Below are 22,469 nucleotides of genomic sequence, written 5' to 3' on the forward strand. Positions count from 1 at the left end.
GGACTCTTGAATATACGAACTTTTGAGTAACAATGGGACATATATAATCTCAACTGTTATTTAATATTTTTATTATTGTTTGTTTTTAAGATTCTTTTCAACATAAATATGAATTTTCCTTAGTGCTATTATATCATGATAATGAGTATCATATTCATTTATATCATTATTCTTTTCCTCTGGTTAAATGACACAAAAAATAATTTATATATCACTCATCAATTAAAAGAAACCCCACCCTAATTAATTTGTATATACATAGAATCTATTAAATCACTTACTACATTATGAATTGTAGTATTACTTGTTTTACTCTGAACCAAAATTTAGCTACTCCATGTATAGTAAAATATTTCCAGTGTTGTATCAAGTTGTTCTCATTAATAAAGGTTTCAAAAATATCACTATTGTGTTGTCGTTCCGTAGTTAATCTGTGTTGAATTAAAGATGTAACATTTGAAGGAAAAAATATTATAAACACAAGGCAGTTAAATGCTTCAATTTAGATAAATAATCTATAATATTAAAAATCCTTTCAGGTCTTGTTACTGTTGTTGGTATTTTCAGGAATATTATCATATATCTTACAAGAATCGAGTATGTTTCTTGTAATTCTTATAAAATCCTAACATTCATTATATAAATTTACTGTTTACTTGAGTTGCTCTGTTTTTAATTCCTTTCTTGTAACATAAATTAACAATTAGTCAATCAATCAATTTTTTTATGGATTGAAATTTTGTGATTTTCATGCTTCGTCTTCATCATTTTTTAATAATCTATATTTATTACTTATTAGTCTTGCCAGTATGAATATAGTAAATATATGATAATACTAATTAAAAATCGATTCCAATCAGTCATGTTATGAAAAAGTTAACCCTCCGTCGCTGGTATTTGTGGCACCCTTCCAATCTTTTCTTATTCACTACATATATATTTATAATAAAACGAGTACAAATATACAAAGTAAATAAATTGAAAGAAAATGATTAAATTTTGCACCCTAAATATTGAAACAAATATTTATAAATGGTAAACTTGAAAACATATTTAATGATTATATTGAAAAATAAATAGATTATTTTGCAAAACTATATAAATAAATTAATACAAAATATATATATAATTTTTTGCTAGGTAAAGAATAACACCTAATACAATTAAGAATCTTAGCAAATGCTCTATGGCTTATCTATAATGATGTACCATTACTTAAAAATAGAGCAAAATAAAATCACCACGAAAGTATTGAATCTCACAAATGTTGATATTAAATTTATACCAGGAATGAATATTTTTTTATTGTTTTATTAAATTCAAATTAAATTGAGGGAGGGGGAGAGAAGTAGAGCAATTTTTGTTTATAAAAACATCCACCAAAATATATATAATATAATATATATTTAAATTTTTAATTGCCGTAATTTCTTAATCATAAATTAAACTTCTGTTTTTATTATCAGTAATAGAGATTCTTTACTATTTTACACACTTTAGTTTAACATATTTTCGGAATTTTTGTCAAAAACTATGGCACTGCAAATAGCAAGCATTAATTATTATCTTTTATTATTAACCATTGACTTATATAATATAATATGTACATGATTTATAACTTCAAAGTAGTTGCGAGATGCAAAGAACTGTATCTTATTTTAGCAGAAAATTATATGTGCATGTTGATACCATGATTCATAATCTGAATAGGTTTGTAAACAAATAACTTTGTAAATCATATTAATTTATGATTTATAATAACATAAGCAAAAAAGCATTTAGAATTCAAGATAAGTCCCGACTGCAGGATTTACCATAATTTTATGGAACCAATAAAAGTATTTTTGTTCATACTTCATCAACAAATCTTATTCAGATATTAATAATTTTTAAGAGTGCGTTATTCACTTGGCTACCACTGTTTATAAATAAAAAATTCAGAATTTCAATGTGCAAGTCATATCTAGAACGTAATATTCAGAATGATATCAGTGTTTATTGTCTCATAGTAAATAGCTTTCTGCATATTGCGACACAATCTATCCAGGCGAAAGTGATTGCGTTGAATTCCGTTGCTAATGTACAAGAAAGTAAGGGTTTCGTAATGAGTTGATTACGAAATATCGGCAATAAAATATGTACATGTTTACTTTGATTAGATTTTCATAACCGAAACAATTTTATTATCAGAAAAGGCGGTGATAATAGCCATTTTATTAAAATTTTCAAACACAGACGATAGAGTCCGCTGCTCCTTATCAACGTTTAATTTGTTTATGCGTTGTCTGCGTGTTGTATACATATTGTGCTCGTTAACCCATGAATGGTGACAAAATTAAAAAATGGATTCAATTAGATATTGTCGCTATAGGGACATACACAAATGATGTAAAATGTTTATTAGTGTGTGATAAATATTTTTGTGATATTTTGTTGACTTGAATGTTGCTTTTATTATTTTTGGAAAATTTATAGAATTAGGAGATCTTGTTTTTATTTTTTGCTAAACTTTTTCGTACAATATGTATTTTTTTATTACAGGTTATGTAATAAAATGTTTTTATTTTCTTATAAATTAAAGTATTTAATTACTTATTTTTTTGCTATAAATATTATCAATGTAAATAAACAATTAACTGACAAAGTAATTTAAAATGCAATACACTTATGTACATATTTATTTAAAATAACATAATTTACTTTGATTAATTAATTTTCTTTAAATGCCCAAAGTTCAGTAATTATATAGCAGTTAACAAAAAAGATTCAATTAAATAGTGAGTTATTGCCCATCTGTATTTATAAATGTTACAATATTTTGCTTTAATTCACATGATCGTCCTATATTTTTGTTCTGACCGTGTGCTATTTTTATTCTAACCATTTGATATTTATTCTAACCCTGAATGATTTAACTATGGCCAAGCTGTTAATAAAAGTCTGACCCAAAGCTGATTTAATTTGTTGCCTTTTAAAAACTAGTGATTTAAAATAATACAATTTTAGGACTTCAAGCGCTGTTCGTTTTTAGTTGAGCTTTTATTTTTTCACGTTTATACGATTGTCTGTGATGCGCGTGTCAATGTTCAGCGACTTTGCACGCGTAGTTTGTCTTTGACTGTGAAGTATTGACAACACACGTTGACACGCTCGGTGATTACATTGTTTTGAAAGTGAAATTTCAAGAAAAACAGCGTTGTTCTAAAACATAAATTGCTGAGCAATTTTTGAAAGATATAGAATTGCTCAAACACGTCATTATACATATATGACAATTATGACATAGAAACAAAGGTTTAATCGTCTCAATTGGAGTGCCCTTAAGAGCCAAGACCAATAATGTTATCCTCACTTCTATTTGATTATGCTAACGACCAACAAATATTGGCTTTAGCACTACGATAACGCACCACTACTAATTCGTAATTTTTTGGCTGAAAACAACACCGACATGATACTGTAACTATAATATTCAACATATATTGCCCCTGCTACTTTTTCCTGTTCCCGTAGATAGAGAATACATTGAAAGGTGATAAAAGCAATATCGCTGAGTAAGCTGAAGTCTATGTGGGGGATCTCATTCTTGAAACTCGCGTTAATGACTGACCAAAAATGATCATTCATCAACAAGACACACAAAGGCCCTCGTTACGACTAGAAAAAAGTCATATAAATAACACGCAAGGATTCTCCAGTGCATTGACAGAATATTTCTTTGTTGCAAACAATATATCACCGGAAGACTAAAAGCACCGCATGGCTACAATATTACCGTTGCACAATTCGACCTCGGAGATGTCGATCAAACAGATGCCACTTTCTAAAGGCGTATACTTGTTCTAAGAAGCGAGTGCAACGGTTGGCTGGATGATTGTGATTGGTCGGCAAGCTTTGCAGCCCGGAATACTTAAGGTTGGTCTCCAATGAGGAGAGGGCAGACACTACCCACCCGCGGATTACATACGGGCATGGGCGCTCCGCCAGCTTTTTCACCACCGCTCGGAGAATATACTATCGCTGCCACACCAATCAGAACTCTAAGGATCTTCTCCAGATTCTCCACCATTGCTCGGAGAATAACGATCTCGCCCATTATAGTAACTCGCAAACATGTCATATAATCTAATAAAATTCTTACTAGTTTCCACCTGCGTCTTACTGGCTGCGTGGTCACACCCCTTAGGGCTTAGGGTTACCAAACTTTGAAACTACATGTACCAAATAGAAAATTTTACAAATATTTGCTTTATGCGGTGAATACGTTCCAGGAAATATCGCGTAAATCGAGGCATAGAACGAAATTTGTTATAAAACGATCGAATAATATTCACGTGTACTTCTTAACGTTTTATTTAATTTATAAAGTAAACGAGAAAAATCTTCAAATTCCAAGAAGCAGCGTAGGACACACAATAATTTGGGGAACTTATCCCACTGCATGTACAGTGGGAGAAGTTCCAGATGTAGGACAAGTGGAGAATGTGTCTTTAACCCATGCTTTTGTATATTGCTGCATTATACGTATTGAGCCAAATATGTTTGATTTGGGGTATTTAAAAATATAATTAATTTTTAACCGCGTAAATTGTGGAATATAAACCGGCAGAAGTGTGTTATAACTGAAAATTAAAATCTCCGATATGAAATAACGTCAATCTTAAATTTGCAGGATACTATATTTATAGTTCTATAAGGTAGCTTGATTGATCATTTTCCTGAAGGGAATAATTTGAGTTTTTTAGCTGATTTTTTCAGTACTTTTTAATAGTTAAAGTGATAGCTATTTTACGCGGTATGATACAATATAACTTTAATGCACTATTCCATCTATTTGTATCAAATTTATAGTCTTGATATATTAGTAGATTTTTTAATACTGAAATGTTTTGTTGAGCCCTCCTAGTTTGAGGCATTCAATACAAACACTTAAGCACGTTATGCAAGAACAGCAGTTTCATCAGCTTATGAATCATTACAAATTTAAGAGCATCGACGTTAATAGACTACTATTTTCTCATAAAATCGATCGAATAATTACACGTTTTCCCGTAAAATGCGCTATTTAATGTTTTGTTCTATTCTATATGCACGTTTGACGTTGTCCACTTGTTTGTTATTGACGTCCTGGTATAGAGCGCTGTATTTACATGCAGTGAGTGAGTTACTATGTTTAGAAAGCAGCCATAGAAGTCCGCTCGTTGTTTACTCGGCTCATGGAAGTAGTAAATATTGTCCGCCGTTTAGTGTTTGCGTCGCGCACTTTTGCTTATGAATAATTATCACAATTAACACACGTCGAACTTGATCGCATTTAATCTATAATAGATTTCAGAGGTCATAGCGTTGTTGTGTCCGCATCCAGATGGATGTTTACGTTGCGGCACATGGAAAAATGGAGCGAAAATATACGCAAAGATGGCGTTATGCCTGCCAAACTTCCATATATACTAAAATAATGAACTCCCAAAATAGTTCAAGTAACTTGTATATGTTTCAAATAACCATTTTACTCCCAAGATGAAACACCTGATTTTCTCAGAAAATGCATATTTGCCCGGAGTTTTCCATTGTTGATCTGGCGGCCATAGGTGTGTGGGCATATATATATAGATGCAATATAAGTATTTTATTAGCCATGGGTTCGAAAATATTTTCATGCGTGTGTTTATATATAGAAATGTATTTATTGCTATATTATTAGATTCATGTGGTAGCTATGATAAAAGTGGAAAATTATTCGTTCAATTTTCGCTGTCTTTAAGATAATAATATAATCAATTTTTTTTAATATGTGCTGATATTATGAACTGATGTTTGAGTACTATTTCTTTTAAATCTTAAATTTAACTAACTACACTTAACTATAAAACATAAGCAAGTAATAGAAGACAATTTTTGTTATTTTTCTTTAAACTTCCCGAAGTGTTATTTTATTTACCAAATGAAAGTGATGACGCTTTAATTGGTCGCGCAATGCGAACATTTATGACGTTGATCTAATAAACTATTTTTTCATAATTTAAGTGCCATTGACGTTGGATGATCACGTAGTGATAATATTTTTATAAATAAAATGTACGGAAGTTATCCTCTATGATGAATTATTATTATTATTATACATTCAATTTACCCACGAATGGAATGAATTCCTTTCCTTTAAACCTGTAGATTTTTCCTTGAATATATGAAAATTAAGTTTTATAAATTTCTTTCGCTTGTCTATAAATATTGTTATGATATTTTACTTAGACACTATCTCTGCTGTTCCAACATTTATTGCAATTATTTTTGTGGATACAGTTAATTTATTTATTTATGTACAATTACATTAGATGTGACATCTAAGATTGTCATTGAGGTGCGCTCTGGCGTTGCTAGAAGCATCTTTTAGGAAGTGTCTTGTGTGCGACAGCCCAAAGGGGTAGGCTCTCTGTGGTGCGCTAAAACTGCGATTATATGACTAGCTCGAATTCGTTTTCTCTTGCATCTCGAAATCAAAACTTCATAGATTTGGGTGACTCATAGAAATTTCCATCGATGAGTCACCCCCTTATCTACTAGAGTAAATTACCCCAAAATGGAAAAATTAAATTTTTGGAGGTAATGAAAATGAAAATATTAATTAGTTCTACAATTTTGTATCAATTGAGATGCAGGTATTATTTTTTCAATATTTTATTTCGCCTACACATTTGGTTTATTTAGTTGAGACATTTATTGAAAACGTTCTAACAATCGAGCATGTATTGAATTTGTGATCAAAGCAGATTTGTCATATGTTTAAATGTCAACAGCTGCAAAGATTTGACTGCAAATTAATAATCGATGCAAACAATAATTTTCTACTAATAAACATTAAAACAAAGCATATGAATTGACTCAAATATGAAGACTGGATTCAAAATGCTTTGATAACAAAATGTTATTGTGTCAAAAATGTAACAATATCATTACTCAAAAATATATTATTACAGTAAACCATATTCTTCATATAAAATAATTAATGAATTATTCTGATGAAGCGTGCAGGTCGTACGTAGTCGCTTAAGTAGTAGAGCTTCGGTTGCGGCAAATAAAACAAAAGGCATTGTCTCTTTGATGGCTGGGGAAGATCGCCTAAATCTCGCTAGGTCCAGTCCACCACTGTGGTGTGGTTGCGCTTGCCCATTCACGTCAGTCCTGCGTTGAAATGACATATTCGCCTTCCTAGGCTCATGCGTCTCGAAATTGTTATTGAGGCCTTAGTAAATTTTATCTGTTTTTTGTGATCTTCACGAGTAGTGTTTTATCACGTCGGGTTGTCACCACTTTCGACGCCCACATAAGATCTTGAAAATCTCAACTATAAAATAAATATTATTTTTCTGAAGCAACAAAAACTCATACCGCACAGCGAAATGTTGTAAAAGGTGATCCGACTTCAGTATACGAACTTTTAAAAAAAAACACAAATTTAAGGATATATTCGGATTTTTTTATATTAATCGATCATTATATTTCATTAATTATGAAAAATAATATCAATTATATGGCCGCCTCTGGACTTTTTGCAGTAGCCGATCCTTTCGATGACTTTTTTCGTACATTTCGGATGGTAACTCGGTTTTAACTTAGCGGATGTTGGTTTTTAGGTGCTCCAACGTTTCGGGTTTGTTTGTTAGCGTAACCCCACAAAAAAAAATCCACCGACATTAAATCGTATGATCTTGGCCGTCAGTTGACGTCACCAAATCGTGAAATAATGCAATCTTGCAAGTTTTCACGCGAAATGCTGTTGGAATCACATGTCTTCCACGTCAATATCTTCGATTTAGTGCTAAAAATAATCGGTTATCATGCGCCTATATCGATCGTCATTGACTGTTACAGTCCGACATTCATCGTTTTCAAAAAAGTAAGGCACAGTGAAGCCGCCTGACCATAGTGCACACCAAACAGTCACTTCTTGAGCATGTAATGGATTAAATGAATTACACGAGAGCTTTCCTTGCCCCATATGTGGCATTTTTCTTATTAACATGCCCAGAGAGGTGAAATTGTACTTCATCAGAGAATAAAATTTTCTTTGAAAAATCAGCAGCAACTTCCTGCTGCCCGTAGATTCTTCGCTCTATGGTTTCTGGGCTTCATTTATTGTATTATCTGAATTTTATACGGATATAAAATGCGCCAAAGGGAGCCATAAGAAAAGCCCAAAAGTTGTGAACGCTGACGAATCGACAATTCCGAGTCTTCGGCCACACTTTCTTTTATAACAACAATATTTTTAGCTGAACAGGCGCCACGATGATGCACAAGCCTAATCCTATCTCCAACGCTTCCAGCCTCTTTAATTTTTACACTGCGTTGCGAATTGTTCGCTCAGTAGAACGATGAAATTGCCAATAATCTTTCCGTTAATTTTGATACACAGTTCTTACAGGATTGTTATTTTTGTAGAAAAATTGAACAATTTAACTCATTGAACAATCTATTTGCGTGAATGTGTTGTTGCAAACTAACATTTGACACTTTGAACACGCGTAATTATTGACAACTGTCTGATTTATAATTTTGCCAACATAGGAAACGCAAATTGGATCACTCTGTATATTTTTTTAAGAAATAATGAAAAGGTAGCCCGTTTAGCAGCACTTTAGACAATTTTTCTCAAAGAACTGCTTATACACACTCCCTCCCTAACATAATTAATAATATATTTTTATGAATTATAAATTTTATATCGTGTCGTGGGAGGTCGGAATTTCTGATTATAATTAATTATAATTTCGATCGATTACCCCAGATTATGTTTTCATATCTTTTACTAATCTTGTGGTTTAATATCAAGATGATAAATTAAAATCGAATTAAATAATATACTGCTTTATAGTTATCTTATGACTTATTGTATCATTCATCACCTTATTGAATGTTAAGCAGAAAATAAGCTGAGAGCAGTTAAGTGCCTCTGTTTCTCTTTTGTTATTTAATCTATTTATGGTAGATTTTATAATAGATTTCCGATGTTTCTGAGGCTTCATCATCACAAGTGCATGTCATTTTAATTAGACGTATCGGAATGAAACCCGACAAAGCATTTGTATTACACTAATCATATTTTTAATTAAAATGATCCTATTGTATATTTATTATGAAAAAAATATATGCTTTTTAGAATTCGAAATAGCATACGAAAAAATCTGAGAGAAAGAGGGTGTCACGTTTTGATAGTTTAAAATATTCGCCACGCTTCTCTGAGCAATGATTATGCGATTTGTAAATATATTTTATTTGCGCTTGTTGTTCTAGTATCTAAAATTAATCAATAAATATTTATTTTTGCAGGCAAAAACTCACATCGCCAAAATGGAACAGATTCAAAGGCGTCAAGTTAAGATGGAAGGACAAGATTCGGCTCAACAACGTAATCTGGCGTTGTTGGCACATGCAATGTAAGTATGATATTATAATATTATATATTTACGCAAACAAGTTTTTTTTTACAAATTAAAAAAATCAATCTTTGTAGATTATCTATCGATTACTTTCTATATCGCGTTATAAAATCCAATCAAGCACTTGTATCGCTTATATTAATCGTAGATTTTTAGACGAAAGCCGATAATGATTTGCTTCATATAAATGTAATTTTTACTATAAATTAATTTTATTATTACGTACAATGTCGTTATCATGTTTAGATAATCTAATTAAGATTGGTACACTCGGTAAAAACGCACGTATGTTTTAATGTCAGTTTTTCTGTACTAATGTAATTGTTGTACGAAAATTATTTTCATAATTAGGTGACCTACGCGAAATTAAAGCGTCGGTTATTATCTCGTCTCTGCGTTCCTCTTATCGCCGGTCTGATAACGAGAGTTCAAATTTTGTGTTGTTGTAAAATAGTTGAACTGTCGCGGGTAGCACGTGACATATACATGAATGAATTGTTTTTTTATTAACATTTTCTTAGGAAAAAATAATGTACATAAAACACCAAATTTACCATGTATTCTACATTTTTTTCAAATGTATACATATAATTTTTTGGTGAACGGACTATTGCTCACATGGCAACTGGTCATACGAACATTGGTCACGCGGATTATTGCTCACACAAATATTCGTCACAAATCAACTTGCTCACACGAAAATTGGTCATAAATCGATCGCTCAGAGTTATTACAAATTATGGTGGGAGTTAAAAGAACATATTTCCTATATCATAAATACATTGCATTAATTTGCTCTTATTTATTTATTTAATTAAGTTTATATTTATCACCGTTCATTGATATATTTAGTTATACAAATCAGCATAATTAAAATAATCCATATGCATTCGATTTTTAAACCAAAAATACTTAATTGCCACATTATTATTTAACCCGGATATTTTCTTGTAAAACCTGAAAAAAATATTTAAAAAATAGTAATCAATTGATTTTGTTAATTTTCGATTTGTGACCAATTTTCGTGTGAGCAATAATCCGCGTGACCAATCTTTCTGTGACCAATTTCCACGTGAGCAATGATCACCGAACCAATTTTTAAGTATATAATTTTTTGTCACTTTAATTAACATTATTGAACAAGATTTTTTGGTATTAGTTTCTCCTTTCTTTAATTTACCAATAACATTTAAAAGTTTAGAGAATTCGTAAAAATGTTTTCATCGTGATATAATGAAAAATCAGAAATATTTCAAAATAAGGTTTCATTATTTTATATTTAAAAAATTAAGCTACGCGACATTTACCTTCTGCGCTTTCTTAAAAATATTGCAACTTATGAATAAAATATTCAACATTTTCTTCAAGTAAACAGCAGTTATTAACAAAGCATCCAATTTTTTGCGCTGCGCTGCATTCAATTTCAGAATTTATCTTCAGAAATATATTTAGATAAAATATTCCAAATGTTCAATTTTAATCCTAAAAATGCTAGTCAAAATTAAAATATCAAAGTTTTTGCAGTCGCCCACCAAAGTTTGTATGTCCATGCTTTATGGCGAATCTCAATAGAGAGTTAAATGGCCACCGTTAGCAACAATATTATGATGGAGACGTTTCCAGAAGTTTTCCATAACTGCGCGTGAGGTTTTTTTCTTAAGTTCATCCAGATTTATTGGTTGCTGTTCAAAAACTTTTTCTTTGGGGTATTCTCAGAGAATAAAGTCGCAGAAGCTTGAATCCGGGGAACGGGCCAGCCACTTTTCAGTTTTCTCTTGAGGAGGGATATCTTCAAAAAACGCCATCGGCCGTGTAATCGGCGACCGATGGTTGTGAGAGATTTTTACCAACTAAAATTCCCCTCTTCTGCCGCCTTACCGGTAACTCTTTCTTTTGCTTGGGCTTCCTAGGAACACTTATTCAGGGTTCGTGATAGTCCTTCGGCTTATCTCGTCTTATTTTTGGCGGCCATAACGTACGATACATTTGCTTGCCAAACTAACTACGCGGTTGCGTCTCTCAACATGGAGGAACCATGCTTTCCGACGAAATTTGTTCCTCACCTAGAGCTTCTTTTAGGTTTTGACTTTCCTTTCTCAATGCTAGGCAGTCGAAGTTGTCTGTTGCAGTGATTGCATTCGGGGTTTGCTTTCTTACCTATTCTGTGTATGTAAGAGCCAAAGCAACTGTGTCTAGCGAGTGTTAGTTCAGCTCACCATGTCTCCAAGCCTTTTCAGGTCCGTAATGAAATCTTGTTATTGTCGCGGTCAACTCTCTGGCTTCTGCTTTGCTTCGCCCTTTGTACATCGCCTGTCTTTCGTATGCGAGCAGATCAATTCCAGATATAGCCAGAATGGGGTCCTTAGGAACAGTGCGGTATGCTAAAGCGACTCTCAATGCGCTTCTTCTCTGGACTCGAGCGGGCTTGAGCCTCGTTCTTTCCACCTTCGTGGAATCTGCCCACACTGGGGCTCCGTATTGGATGATAGAGTGGACCACTTTGTTGTAAAGTCGTCTTCTTTTCGACTTTGGTCCACCGACGTTCATTTGTGCCGCCTTTCCGACACGTGTCGTGAATCGTCGAGTTGCATTCCAAGATACCGCACCGATCTTGTGAATGGTGTCTCGAAACTGTTGACAAGTTTTGGCGGCGTGAGCTTTCTGTGCCTCTGTTTTGTAGACCGCGAGCTCTTGCCCCACACTCCATCCATCTCTTCTCGCTTTGGAGGAGCTCCTCTCCAACAAGGCGCAGGGATGAGTCGGTCTTATTGGTTACGATAATGGCGATGTCGTCTGTAAATGTGCTATGCTTGCTTCTTGGAATTCTCAGGAATCCATCGTACATGGCGTTCCACAGGACTAGTCCTAGTACAGACCCCTGAGGAACGCCTTCTAGGACTTCTAGAAACGTAGCTTTCGAGCATACGAACGAGGTATGCCAGTGTGTCAATTTTGACGATCGCTTCGAGAGTCACTTCATCGCGCCGTGATGAAAGCGTTGCTCTTTTTGACGTTCCCTTGTCGTGCTTCACTTATGATAGCAGCGATTTTGGATGCGGAATCTATCGTAGAACGTTCCGGGCGAAAGCTGAACTGCTGCGGTTACAGTCCTTCCTCCTCATTTTACAATCTGGAGGAGCATCCTTTCCAGCAGCTTGCTTAGTCCATCGAGCAATCAAAGCGGTCTGTACGCTGTTTTGCTCCACATTGTAGTATATATTTTTTTAGGTAAAACTCGTTAGAGCCGGGGAACGCATATATGCGTAAATCATTGTTCGGAACTACTTAAATATATATGTCTAATTTTAACTTTCTTAAATAAATACATTTATTATTACAATTTTCTGGATATGTATCTTTATTATTTAATTTATTTAAATGTATTATTTTGTCGAAAATATTTTATGAAGTTTGCAAGTTATAAAACCATATTTATAAAAAAAGATTTATACGATAGAAATATGCCGTATATAGTTTAAGAACATTTGAAAGAATAATGAATTAAATTGTGAGATACACTTCTACAAATATTTTTTTTCAAAATCACATTAATTTGGAAGGTATGCTAATTTTTCAAAAAACGGTGCTTATTATATAAAAATATGAAAAAATTCTGGCAACAGTAGTATTTTTACTAATATTTAAAACCTGAACAAGAATTGTTAATTTGATTCGAAAAATATTTTTTAAAATACAACCAGACCTCGTATAACATGGTCATATGGTTCCACAAAAACGCCGTGTTATACAAATCCGTGTTATACGAGGTTTGAAGTTCATACAAAAATAGGGTTTGCGTTCCAAGAAAAAATCAAAATTAGTTAATACTTTTTATTTCTTAAATAAACAATTAAAAAAATATACATTTTCATATTTATCGAAAAAACTTTAATATGTAACATATAATAGATCATTCATTCATCATCGCTATCACTTAAAATTCTATATGTTCGACTCTTTTTCGAGATCGGTTGTAAGTTTTCATCATCAGAGGACACTGGAGTATTTTTAGATTTGATATTTAAAAAATCTGTAATAAGCGATTGTCTACTTTTAGTGTATAAATCTTTACGTATTTCGTTATAATGGGCAAAGATCTGCTGTAATCCCCTCTTGAACTTGAAACTTCTTTCCATTATAGGAACATTTTCTATAAAAAAATGTTCTAATTTATCAGCCAATTTCAAGTCGTCATTTGTTGTTTTTAATGTGAAACATTTAGCTACTTCGCTCCAACTGCTTTCTGAGTCATTAACTATGGTAGTTTTATCTAACATTTCGACTAATTCTTCTTCTATATATCTTGAATATCCATATTATGAAATCCTTCTTCACTGATACCACGACAAATGTTAATTATTCTTTGGTGTTCATCTTCTATTGGTGGTACAACATTTTCTCCAGGGACTACTGCTGGCCACAGCTTTTTCCAGCAAGAATTTAAAGTCGATTGATTTATTTCTTTAATGGATGCTGAGACCATATCGCTACAATTTCGAATAGGTTTTTTTTCCAAGCTTGTGTAACTTAAATTCTCATCTTTTCATATGCGTATAAATCAAACATGTTAATTAATTTTAATTGTTGTTTATATCAAAACCGTGTTATATCAAAACAGTGTTATATAAAACCGTGTTATACGAGACTTTGGTGTACACAGAAATAAAATTTTAATTTTTCCGCGTAAAGAGATTTTTTCTTTTATATTCTTTCATTTATTACCTTTTGCATATTAACTATAGATCATAACTATAGGTTAATGATTATTGCAGATTTACTTGAATAAGAAGATTCTGCCGATTCATGTAACTTAGTCGAATGTAAACATTGACTTAAAAACTCTCTTTTTTTAAACATTAAAAATATACGCAAAAACTACACATTTTTCCAGAAGTATTTTCTGTATAAAAACTTCATATTTACTTTTCGCGTACAGAAAATAAAATAAATATTGTTTTTAGTAATAAATTTGGCTCATGACTCATTAGGATAATCCATCAAGTAATAGTGGTAACATTGTAAATAAACCAGATTCGACCAAGGCCAATTTGGAAATGCACATCTATGCGCGACGGATCGAATTCAATTCGAATAATTTCTATGTTGCGCCATGCATGCGTATTGATGGCACGATCTTTTATTTTTATCAATTTATAAACTAACCAAAAATATCTATAAAATGTTATATATTATATTAAACATAATTTATTCATAATATAAATATAATATTGCTGCATTTTTATAAAAATAGGCTACTTAATCATAAACATTATAATATAATGTAATAAATTGTTAGACATTTTTTCTCGTTTATGGTCTGTGGTGTGTTACATATAGATATACTATTACTAAGTAGTATTATGTTATTTTTATATGCATGTAGATAACTATTGACAATCGTCAGATAAAATTAGCCAAGTTTTTAACATTAATAAATATTTATTATTTCCCTCGCGACTTGTTTCTTGTATTACACACGGATCTGGGTGTTTCTTGTATCAAATATTGTTCATTTGTTATTATTATGATACGTTCTTACTGACTTTCTAAAATATGATTACCTGCCAATTACTTATATGTTCTTCGAAGAGCCCTTTACAGTATAATTAAATTTGTATCGGTCTACTTCCCTTTGATGCATCTCACACGTGTATCTCCCGTGGTCAGATAAGAGCATACGTTACCTTTTTATCGCAGACAGCCCCCTCCAAATATTACTTTATTACTATAAAGCGTCCATAGCGTCAGACATTGTTCATAATTGAGCGTTTTATCGGCGCCTCGGTCAGCGCCGTATTCTTCCGTATATCTGATCATTCCGAAACAAATTAAAATAATAACACCAGATCACTCAAGGACCACAGAGGATATAAAGGATCTGCGGAGATAGTAGACGACCCTTGCTCTGATCGAACTCCAGAAATACCCGGCAGTAAAAGGGAGCGGCAGGAGTAATAGAACACCCTACATGAGCGGGACCTTCGACCCAATCCGCTTCGGGACAGATTGCCGTCCGTCGTCATGTCATGCCGTCCCAAGCCGCCCCGCACTCTCAAGGGTCGCAGGTCTAAAGTTAAGCTCTGAGGGCTCGTCGACGGGATGATAGACGGGGGCGCGCGATGGCCGCGAAGAGAGAACTCTGTCAAGAAGTGTGTCTGACGATGAAACGTTGATTGGACTCGTTGCTTTGGTTTTGTTTCAGTTATATTGAAACAGAACACCCAGGTCTGCCAGTTCGCGTCGCCGCTGGACGTGGACACCCACATCAAGGCGGAGGTGAGTTTGGATTTTGGTTTTCTCATACTCGTTTTTGGATTTTGGTTTTCTCATTTCTCATTCGCGCAGGCGAATAACCTATTTTGCATTGGGCCGTGTGTTTATAACTTAGATAAAATTTATCTTAAAAATTCGATAAATAAGTGTTGAATATTTAATTAAATACATTTTAATTTTTTTAAAAAAAAAACATTTTGTTCAGAATAAATATCTCTTAAATGTAATTTATAGTAGATTTTTAATGTTAATTAAATAACACTGCCATAATAGTACTCAAAAATATTATTAACTCACTAATATTTAGAAGTCACACGAGCAATGTAAATGCCTGAACACATTTTGATTTAGAGGCATGCATTTAAGTAGGTAGATATAGAGATCTTAATTATTATTAGTTGTATCTTATGTTTTTTCCCTCTTGTACATTAAAATATGCTTATAAATCAGTAACTTGAATGTAATTATAATGTATGAATTTCTATGCATTCTTAATTTTGTAATCAACGTTTTATAACAAATATTTAAAGGCTATAAGTAAAAAGAAATTCTTTTAAATATAAATTAAACTTTCTCATGTAATAAAAAATATAGTTTATTTTAAGAAACAATCGAAAAAATCCGCAACCGATTTTTTGGCAACTCAAATTAACTAGTCTTTTTATCGTTCACTAATTTTAGAATCAAATCGACTACTACTACTGATATTTTTAGCGGCTCTTGTGATGATAATCAATATTACATATAGATCAGTGTTTTTTAAATGATCTATTTTTATTATTAACGTTTGATTATTTATCTTAAAAGTAATGGAATTTAAACCTGCTAACGACTGTTTCGCCATACGCGGTTTAAATTTGCGCTTCGCCCTCTTAATATCGCGCATTGCGCTCTAACTGCTTCGCACTTGATAGTGTAATTCATAACTCATTGTTTGTCTAAATTATTTTTATTTATTGCTATTAATTAATGAACAGATTAGAATCAACGTCAATGTTTTACAATATTATTATTAAATTTTAGCGAAAAATAGTAAATTATCTTAACACATTTTTAACATTTTAATTTAAATTCGGGCTGTGATAAAAAAATATTCTTAACGTTTTTTTTTTATATGTATATAAAGGGTGTTTTTTTTTACTTTAAAATAATAATGCCATTAGTGTTTAAATATGATTTCGGGCATATGGGCGCCGCGGCTGGCTCAAATAAAGTGCAATCTATTGTAGAAGTCTAGGGCCGTATATTGGCAATAACGCGGCGAATGTTGGCTTCCAAGTCGTCCAGCGCCTCTAGCTTCACATATCTCCGCAGAAAAATCACAATATCTTGAAGGCCAATTCATAGGTCCATTACGCGATATTATTATACAAATCAGCTGTGAAATTGACTATCGCTAAAAAAAATGTTGCCAATTCGAAAAACAAACCTCTAAAAATTTGAATTAAATTATTTATTTAATAGTTAATTATAAATTATTTAAATTTATTAAAAAAATCTTTAATTTAAAAAAATATTTAAAAAAAAAAACACCTTTATATATGATATGTATTATACATAAAAATGCCAATGATAAAATGTCGACAAAATTCGCACTGCTCGGCTCAATTTATTTAATTTTTTTCTTTAATGAAATTAATATATTAACTTTGAAATTTATTTTTCAATGTTAGATTATGAGCTAATATTTCGCTCTGCGGCTAAATTAGATGCAATCTATTGTAGAAGTCTAGGACCGAATATCGGTAATAACGCGGCGAATGTTGGCTTCCAAGTCGTCCATCGCCTCTGGCTTATAGGCGTATACTAGCGACTTAACATATCTCCGCAGAAAAATCACAAGATCTTGGAGGCCAATTCATAGGTCCATTACCCGATATTATTATACAAATCAGCTGTCAGCTGTCAAATTGACTATCGCTAAAAAAATGCTGCCAATTCGAAAAACAAACCTCTAAAAATTTGAATTAAACTATTTATTTAATAGTTAATTATAAATAATTTTTTTGATTATTTAAATTTATTAAAAAAAATCTTTAATTTAAAAAATATTTTTTAAAAATAAACACATATGATATGTATATAAAAATGTCGACAAAATTCGCACTGCTCGGCTCAATTTATTTCATTTTTTTCTTTAATGAAATTATTATATTAACTTTGAAATTTATTTTTCAATGGTAGATTATGAGCTAATATTTAGCACTGCGGCTAATTAGGTTAAGCGTTTTCTTCACAGTAATTCTAAAAATATAAAAAACCAATCTTTTTAAACTTAAAATTCAATGATTGCCGATCAATGATGTAGCGTGTAATACTGACAAATCTTACATTTGACATAAGATCGACAACCTCATGGCCCACCGCGTCTGGCCGATATGTTTTATTTATAAAGTGCGTATCGCAAGTCTACCACTGTGTAATTAATCATTCGCGATTACAATGCTCGTAAATAATATAATAGTCATTATTAAACGGATAAACAATCTGAGTGCCTAGACATTTTCTTCATTCCCTTCGCCTACACTCATAGTTCAAAAGTCGATCTTATGAGACATTGGAGTAAAGAATAAGATGAAGCGGTGATTTACAAATCTGAGCGGCCATTGGCCTACTTAGCAGATCGATCGATCAGATCTCTTTATCTGACTGGGTGTCACCGTCTTTCCCCGTCTGACACGGTCGAAGTTTTTTATCTGCCCGCTGACGCAATAGATTAAACCATCGGATATCGAGACAAGTGTTTTCAATGTTTTCCTAAATACCACGTGCTGGACGAATGCTTTTATCGCTGCTTGTGTGTAATAAAATAACAAAAGTGTTTTTATTTTTTGTCAGCGTAGCAAGGGGGCATCGAGCGGATGTATTGTATTATACATTATATCATAGCTCTTTGATAGTGATGTAAAGAGAGAGTTGGATGAACCGAAAACTCTTATAGTTTCATATCTTATCAGCAGCGTTTTTTATTTCGAATCGATGACCATTGATCTTTTTTATTATTGTCAATGGGACTTGAAAGTCTTGAATGCTATTACACCTGACAGGATATGATGCGATCTTTTATATTATGACATCCTTTCATGATTATGTGCTGACCTATTTGTTCTAGCGTTTTTAGAGAAGTTATTTATATATTTATATTAGCAGATTTTGTAACGTTTTTGAATCACGTTTAATCTGTATAGTGCCCCCGAAGATCGCGACTCAAATTTCATGTGAAGTGGGAAGCGGCTGCTTCATCGGTCGATCCTTGTGTATCCTAAGTTGGAAGTTCTGAATGAAAAATGTCTGATGTACGCGCTTATATACCCTCGTCGAGGTAAGGTTATTTATCATTCCTTACTCTGGATGTTTGTGCCAATGTGACGATTTTGGGGTGGAAACAGATTTGTATTGTCTGTTTTGTGAACGCGTTTTCGTAACCGCCATGGTTTGCCAGTTAGAGGTATGGCAATGTTGTAATGGAGCGTTTCCGCATATCGGCTTGTCAGCACATGTCAATATTATAGTCTTATTTTGTATTTGTAAAGGCACCATTTGTTTATGGTCAATTTGGGGATACATTTACCTAATCTCCGATCGTCACGAGCGTTGGCACAAGTTGTTAAAGTCGCAAAATATGATAAAAAGGCTTTTTATTTTGCATCTCAAAGCAGTCATATTTTTTGTAAAACTAGTAGAAAACAGCGTTGTTAATTTTGGCTGCACATCGGAAATTCTTGCTCAATTATTTTTTTTTAAATAAGATAATGATCTCTCTAATATAGCAGCGCAGCTAAATTTTTACAATTTTGTTACATTATTAGTAAAAACGTCGCGATTATTTTAACTTTCAAGCACAGTTGAAACGCTTTTATTATATTTTACTTTTACGGGCCGCGAGCCACAGCTTGGAAAACGTTAGTTTAATGCCATAATTTTAAAACTGTCAAAGAGCGCAAACAAAATTTTTACACTGCTTTTCGAGATCGAATAAATATAGACTAAAACTGAAAGTATGTACATATATAATTCGTGGACTTTTGATAATGTCAAATTTCGATAAAAACTCATCAGATATCACGCTTCAATGTCATTTTAGAGTTTTCGCGATTTGAACTATTATACTTATAAATAGTCATTATCGTTTTAAAATTAAAATAACCTATCAAAATAATATAAAACCTAAATTTATAACAAATCAAAAATTTCACATAGTTCATTTAATAAAATACATTATTTATTAATCATGACTTTTCAGCATAAAGCAATTTTTATGATTGATATATAGCTATTCAAATTTAACCTATGTGACACGACACATGTTACAATATCAACAATAAATCATTAAAATAACTAAGCACAAAACTCAATGATATAATTTCTATAAAAACATTGAGAATTATCAGATAACATTTATCTTAATTTCTCCCACTATTAACATTTAGACCATGTCTAATGCTGTCAATGTTAATAAAGGTTAATGAGCAATAACCATAAAATGTAGAATATAAGCTTGTTCTGCTTATATTACCCATTATCTACCTATCTTATATTCATCATTTAATCATCACAACCTAAATGCGAATTGCTTCTGATACCTATTTATTTACAGGCTACGATCCTGGAGGGGAAATATTGGAAACGCAGAGCAGAAGCAGTCATAGCCGAGTATAAAAAATGGCGGATGTATTATAGAAACAAGATTTTCGGATGTGGCCTTCAAGATGTGTCGGACGTTGTAAGTATTTCATGAGCATCACAAATATCATTCAATTCTATAATTTTATATGATATTTTAGATTTCGGAAATGGACGTTTATGATTGGGCTCAGGGAGATAATTCGCATATGTTAGTCGATGAAGATTATGTATCCTTTATGAGTGACACGTTATTCTCCACAATCACTAACAATCAACCGTTTGCGTTTCCTGACACGAGAGAGATTGGTTTGTTTATAATTTGTATCTTGAATCAATGTTCAATGTAAATTTATTTAAAAAATAATCGTATTTCAGCTAGGGGAGCAGGACTAGCAGATTTCATTCAACCGAGTCTCGGTCCTTTGCAGCCAAATCTGGAAGACTTTATGGATACACTAGAACCTTTACAAGGTATTGTCATTGTGTCGAGTGTGTTTGAAAGTTGCTTTGAATTTATTTTCATTTTACTCTATACAGAATTGCTCAACTCGAATAAGTTACCGCCAGTGCCTGAAGAAATCGTCACACTCGAAGAGTACAGAAACATGCCTATGATGACACCTGGCTTCCAGCAACCGCTGGAGCAGGCGTCTCAATATCCGATGTCGCAAATGTCTACATCGAGATTACAACTCGACACGACACAGTACCAACAACCGACAGTGAATCAATCGACTCAAATGCAACCCTTGAATCAGAATTCCATAGGGAAGAACCAACCGACGATAGTCGCGAGACATGAACAACACAACACAAATTGCATAACGCAGCAGCAGAGTTCAGGCTCTCGGATGAGCTTGAATCAGTCTGTAGTGACGCAGAATCAGTCGCAGCCGCTAATGCTTCAGCAATTCAACCTGATGAACTCTGATCTTATGCCCCATCAGACTATAACGCACACAGGGGCGATCATCACGCAGCAGGCTGTGTCTCCTGCGGCTCAGGAGCCTCAAAAGTCTCATCAGTACATAAAGCAGCAGCAGATTTACCAGCAGATACCGATCAATGCATATCATAGTGATAGGAATTTCGGGAACATTACTCAAGGTTTGTAGTTTTAATAATAGTAAATTAACATACTGTTGTGGTCAATTATGCAAGTGTTCTTATATTATTAGTAGGAAGCTTTCTTTGTTGGCTAGTTATTGAAGAATTAGCGCAATCGCAGTCCACTGATCCGCATAACATTTAATATCAACACCACATCTTAAAGACATCTTTTACTCTTGTGTTTTTGCCAGATGATTTTTTGTTTTTATTAGTATTGAACGATGATACATAAATGAACAAATAATTTATAATACTCATGATGATAGGTTTTTCTATTGTTGCTTGGACTTGGAAATGTCTGCGCATTCGTCTTTCCTTCACTTTCTTAGTACTACGAAGTTTTCAGGGCTTAAGGACCTCTTTATCTAATTCCCGAATTTAAGTTAAGGTTTATGAGAGACAGTTAAGATTATTTTAAACTTCAGCTTAGTTCTTGGATGTGCTAAATATTTTATTTCTTTAGTTAAATTCTTCGTCTCCTTCAAAACTGATTTTTACTCCACTGTTTTTTGGCAAGCTTATTCTAAAATCTCCATTGCGAGACCTATTTAATCATCCACTTATTTATCATTAAGAGCTACAGAGTTAAAGGTGAATTCTTCCCATGTTTCTGAAATGTTATATATATTTTTTTATTTTTCAGTTTTGCATCAGAGCCGTGCAGATAGCAACTCTTTTGCAGGATCGTCCAGAAGGACGTCCAATAGAGGGGGCTGTATCAGAGAACGCATTTCTCGCCAACGTTTGAGTCCGTTTGTGCCGCCCGTTCCAAATTCGTATACCCAATTCAACTCTTCACCGACGACGCCTAACGCTCCGCAATCGTTCAAAGCCGACAAGCAATTCCAGAACCAAGATCACAACATAATAACTTCCAACATACCGCAAAATATCAATCTAACCACCGGAATATATCTGAGCAACGTAAACGTCCAAAACGCCGATCAGAACATAGCCAGATTTAAAATGCCGTCGCCACCACCACAGAAAACCAACGCTACTTTGATTCCTCTACCTCAA

At 32.9% G+C, this 22,469-nt stretch overlaps 1 protein-coding gene across 3 annotated transcripts in view; it reads left to right on the top strand.

The window, feature by feature from the left end:
* Positions 1 to 22,469, top strand: part of Mondo (MLX interacting protein mondo) — a 28,714-nt gene that overhangs the window by 732 nt on the left and 5,513 nt on the right. Inside the window, exons 2-8 of one of the 3 annotated variants that reach the window (XM_088185715.1) lie at positions 9,331 to 9,437; positions 15,287 to 15,716; positions 20,311 to 20,436; positions 20,498 to 20,645; positions 20,715 to 20,810; positions 20,877 to 21,446; positions 22,093 to 22,469. In XM_088185715.1, the coding sequence (XP_088041841.1) occupies positions 20,383 to 20,436; positions 20,498 to 20,645; positions 20,715 to 20,810; positions 20,877 to 21,446; positions 22,093 to 22,469 (1,245 nt within the window). In that variant the 5' untranslated portion in view covers positions 9,331 to 9,437; positions 15,287 to 15,716; positions 20,311 to 20,382. The remainder of the gene's footprint in view (positions 1 to 9,330; positions 9,438 to 15,286; positions 15,717 to 20,310; positions 20,437 to 20,497; positions 20,646 to 20,714; positions 20,811 to 20,876; positions 21,447 to 22,092) is intronic. The other 2 variants (XM_088185714.1, XM_088185717.1) reach the window with 2 other exon arrangements.

This window comes from Plectrocnemia conspersa, unplaced genomic scaffold, assembly GCF_051122295.1.
Source record: "Plectrocnemia conspersa isolate PC_06_02 unplaced genomic scaffold, ASM5112229v1 ptg000005l, whole genome shotgun sequence".
Lineage (NCBI taxonomy): Eukaryota > Metazoa > Arthropoda > Insecta > Trichoptera > Polycentropodidae > Plectrocnemia > Plectrocnemia conspersa.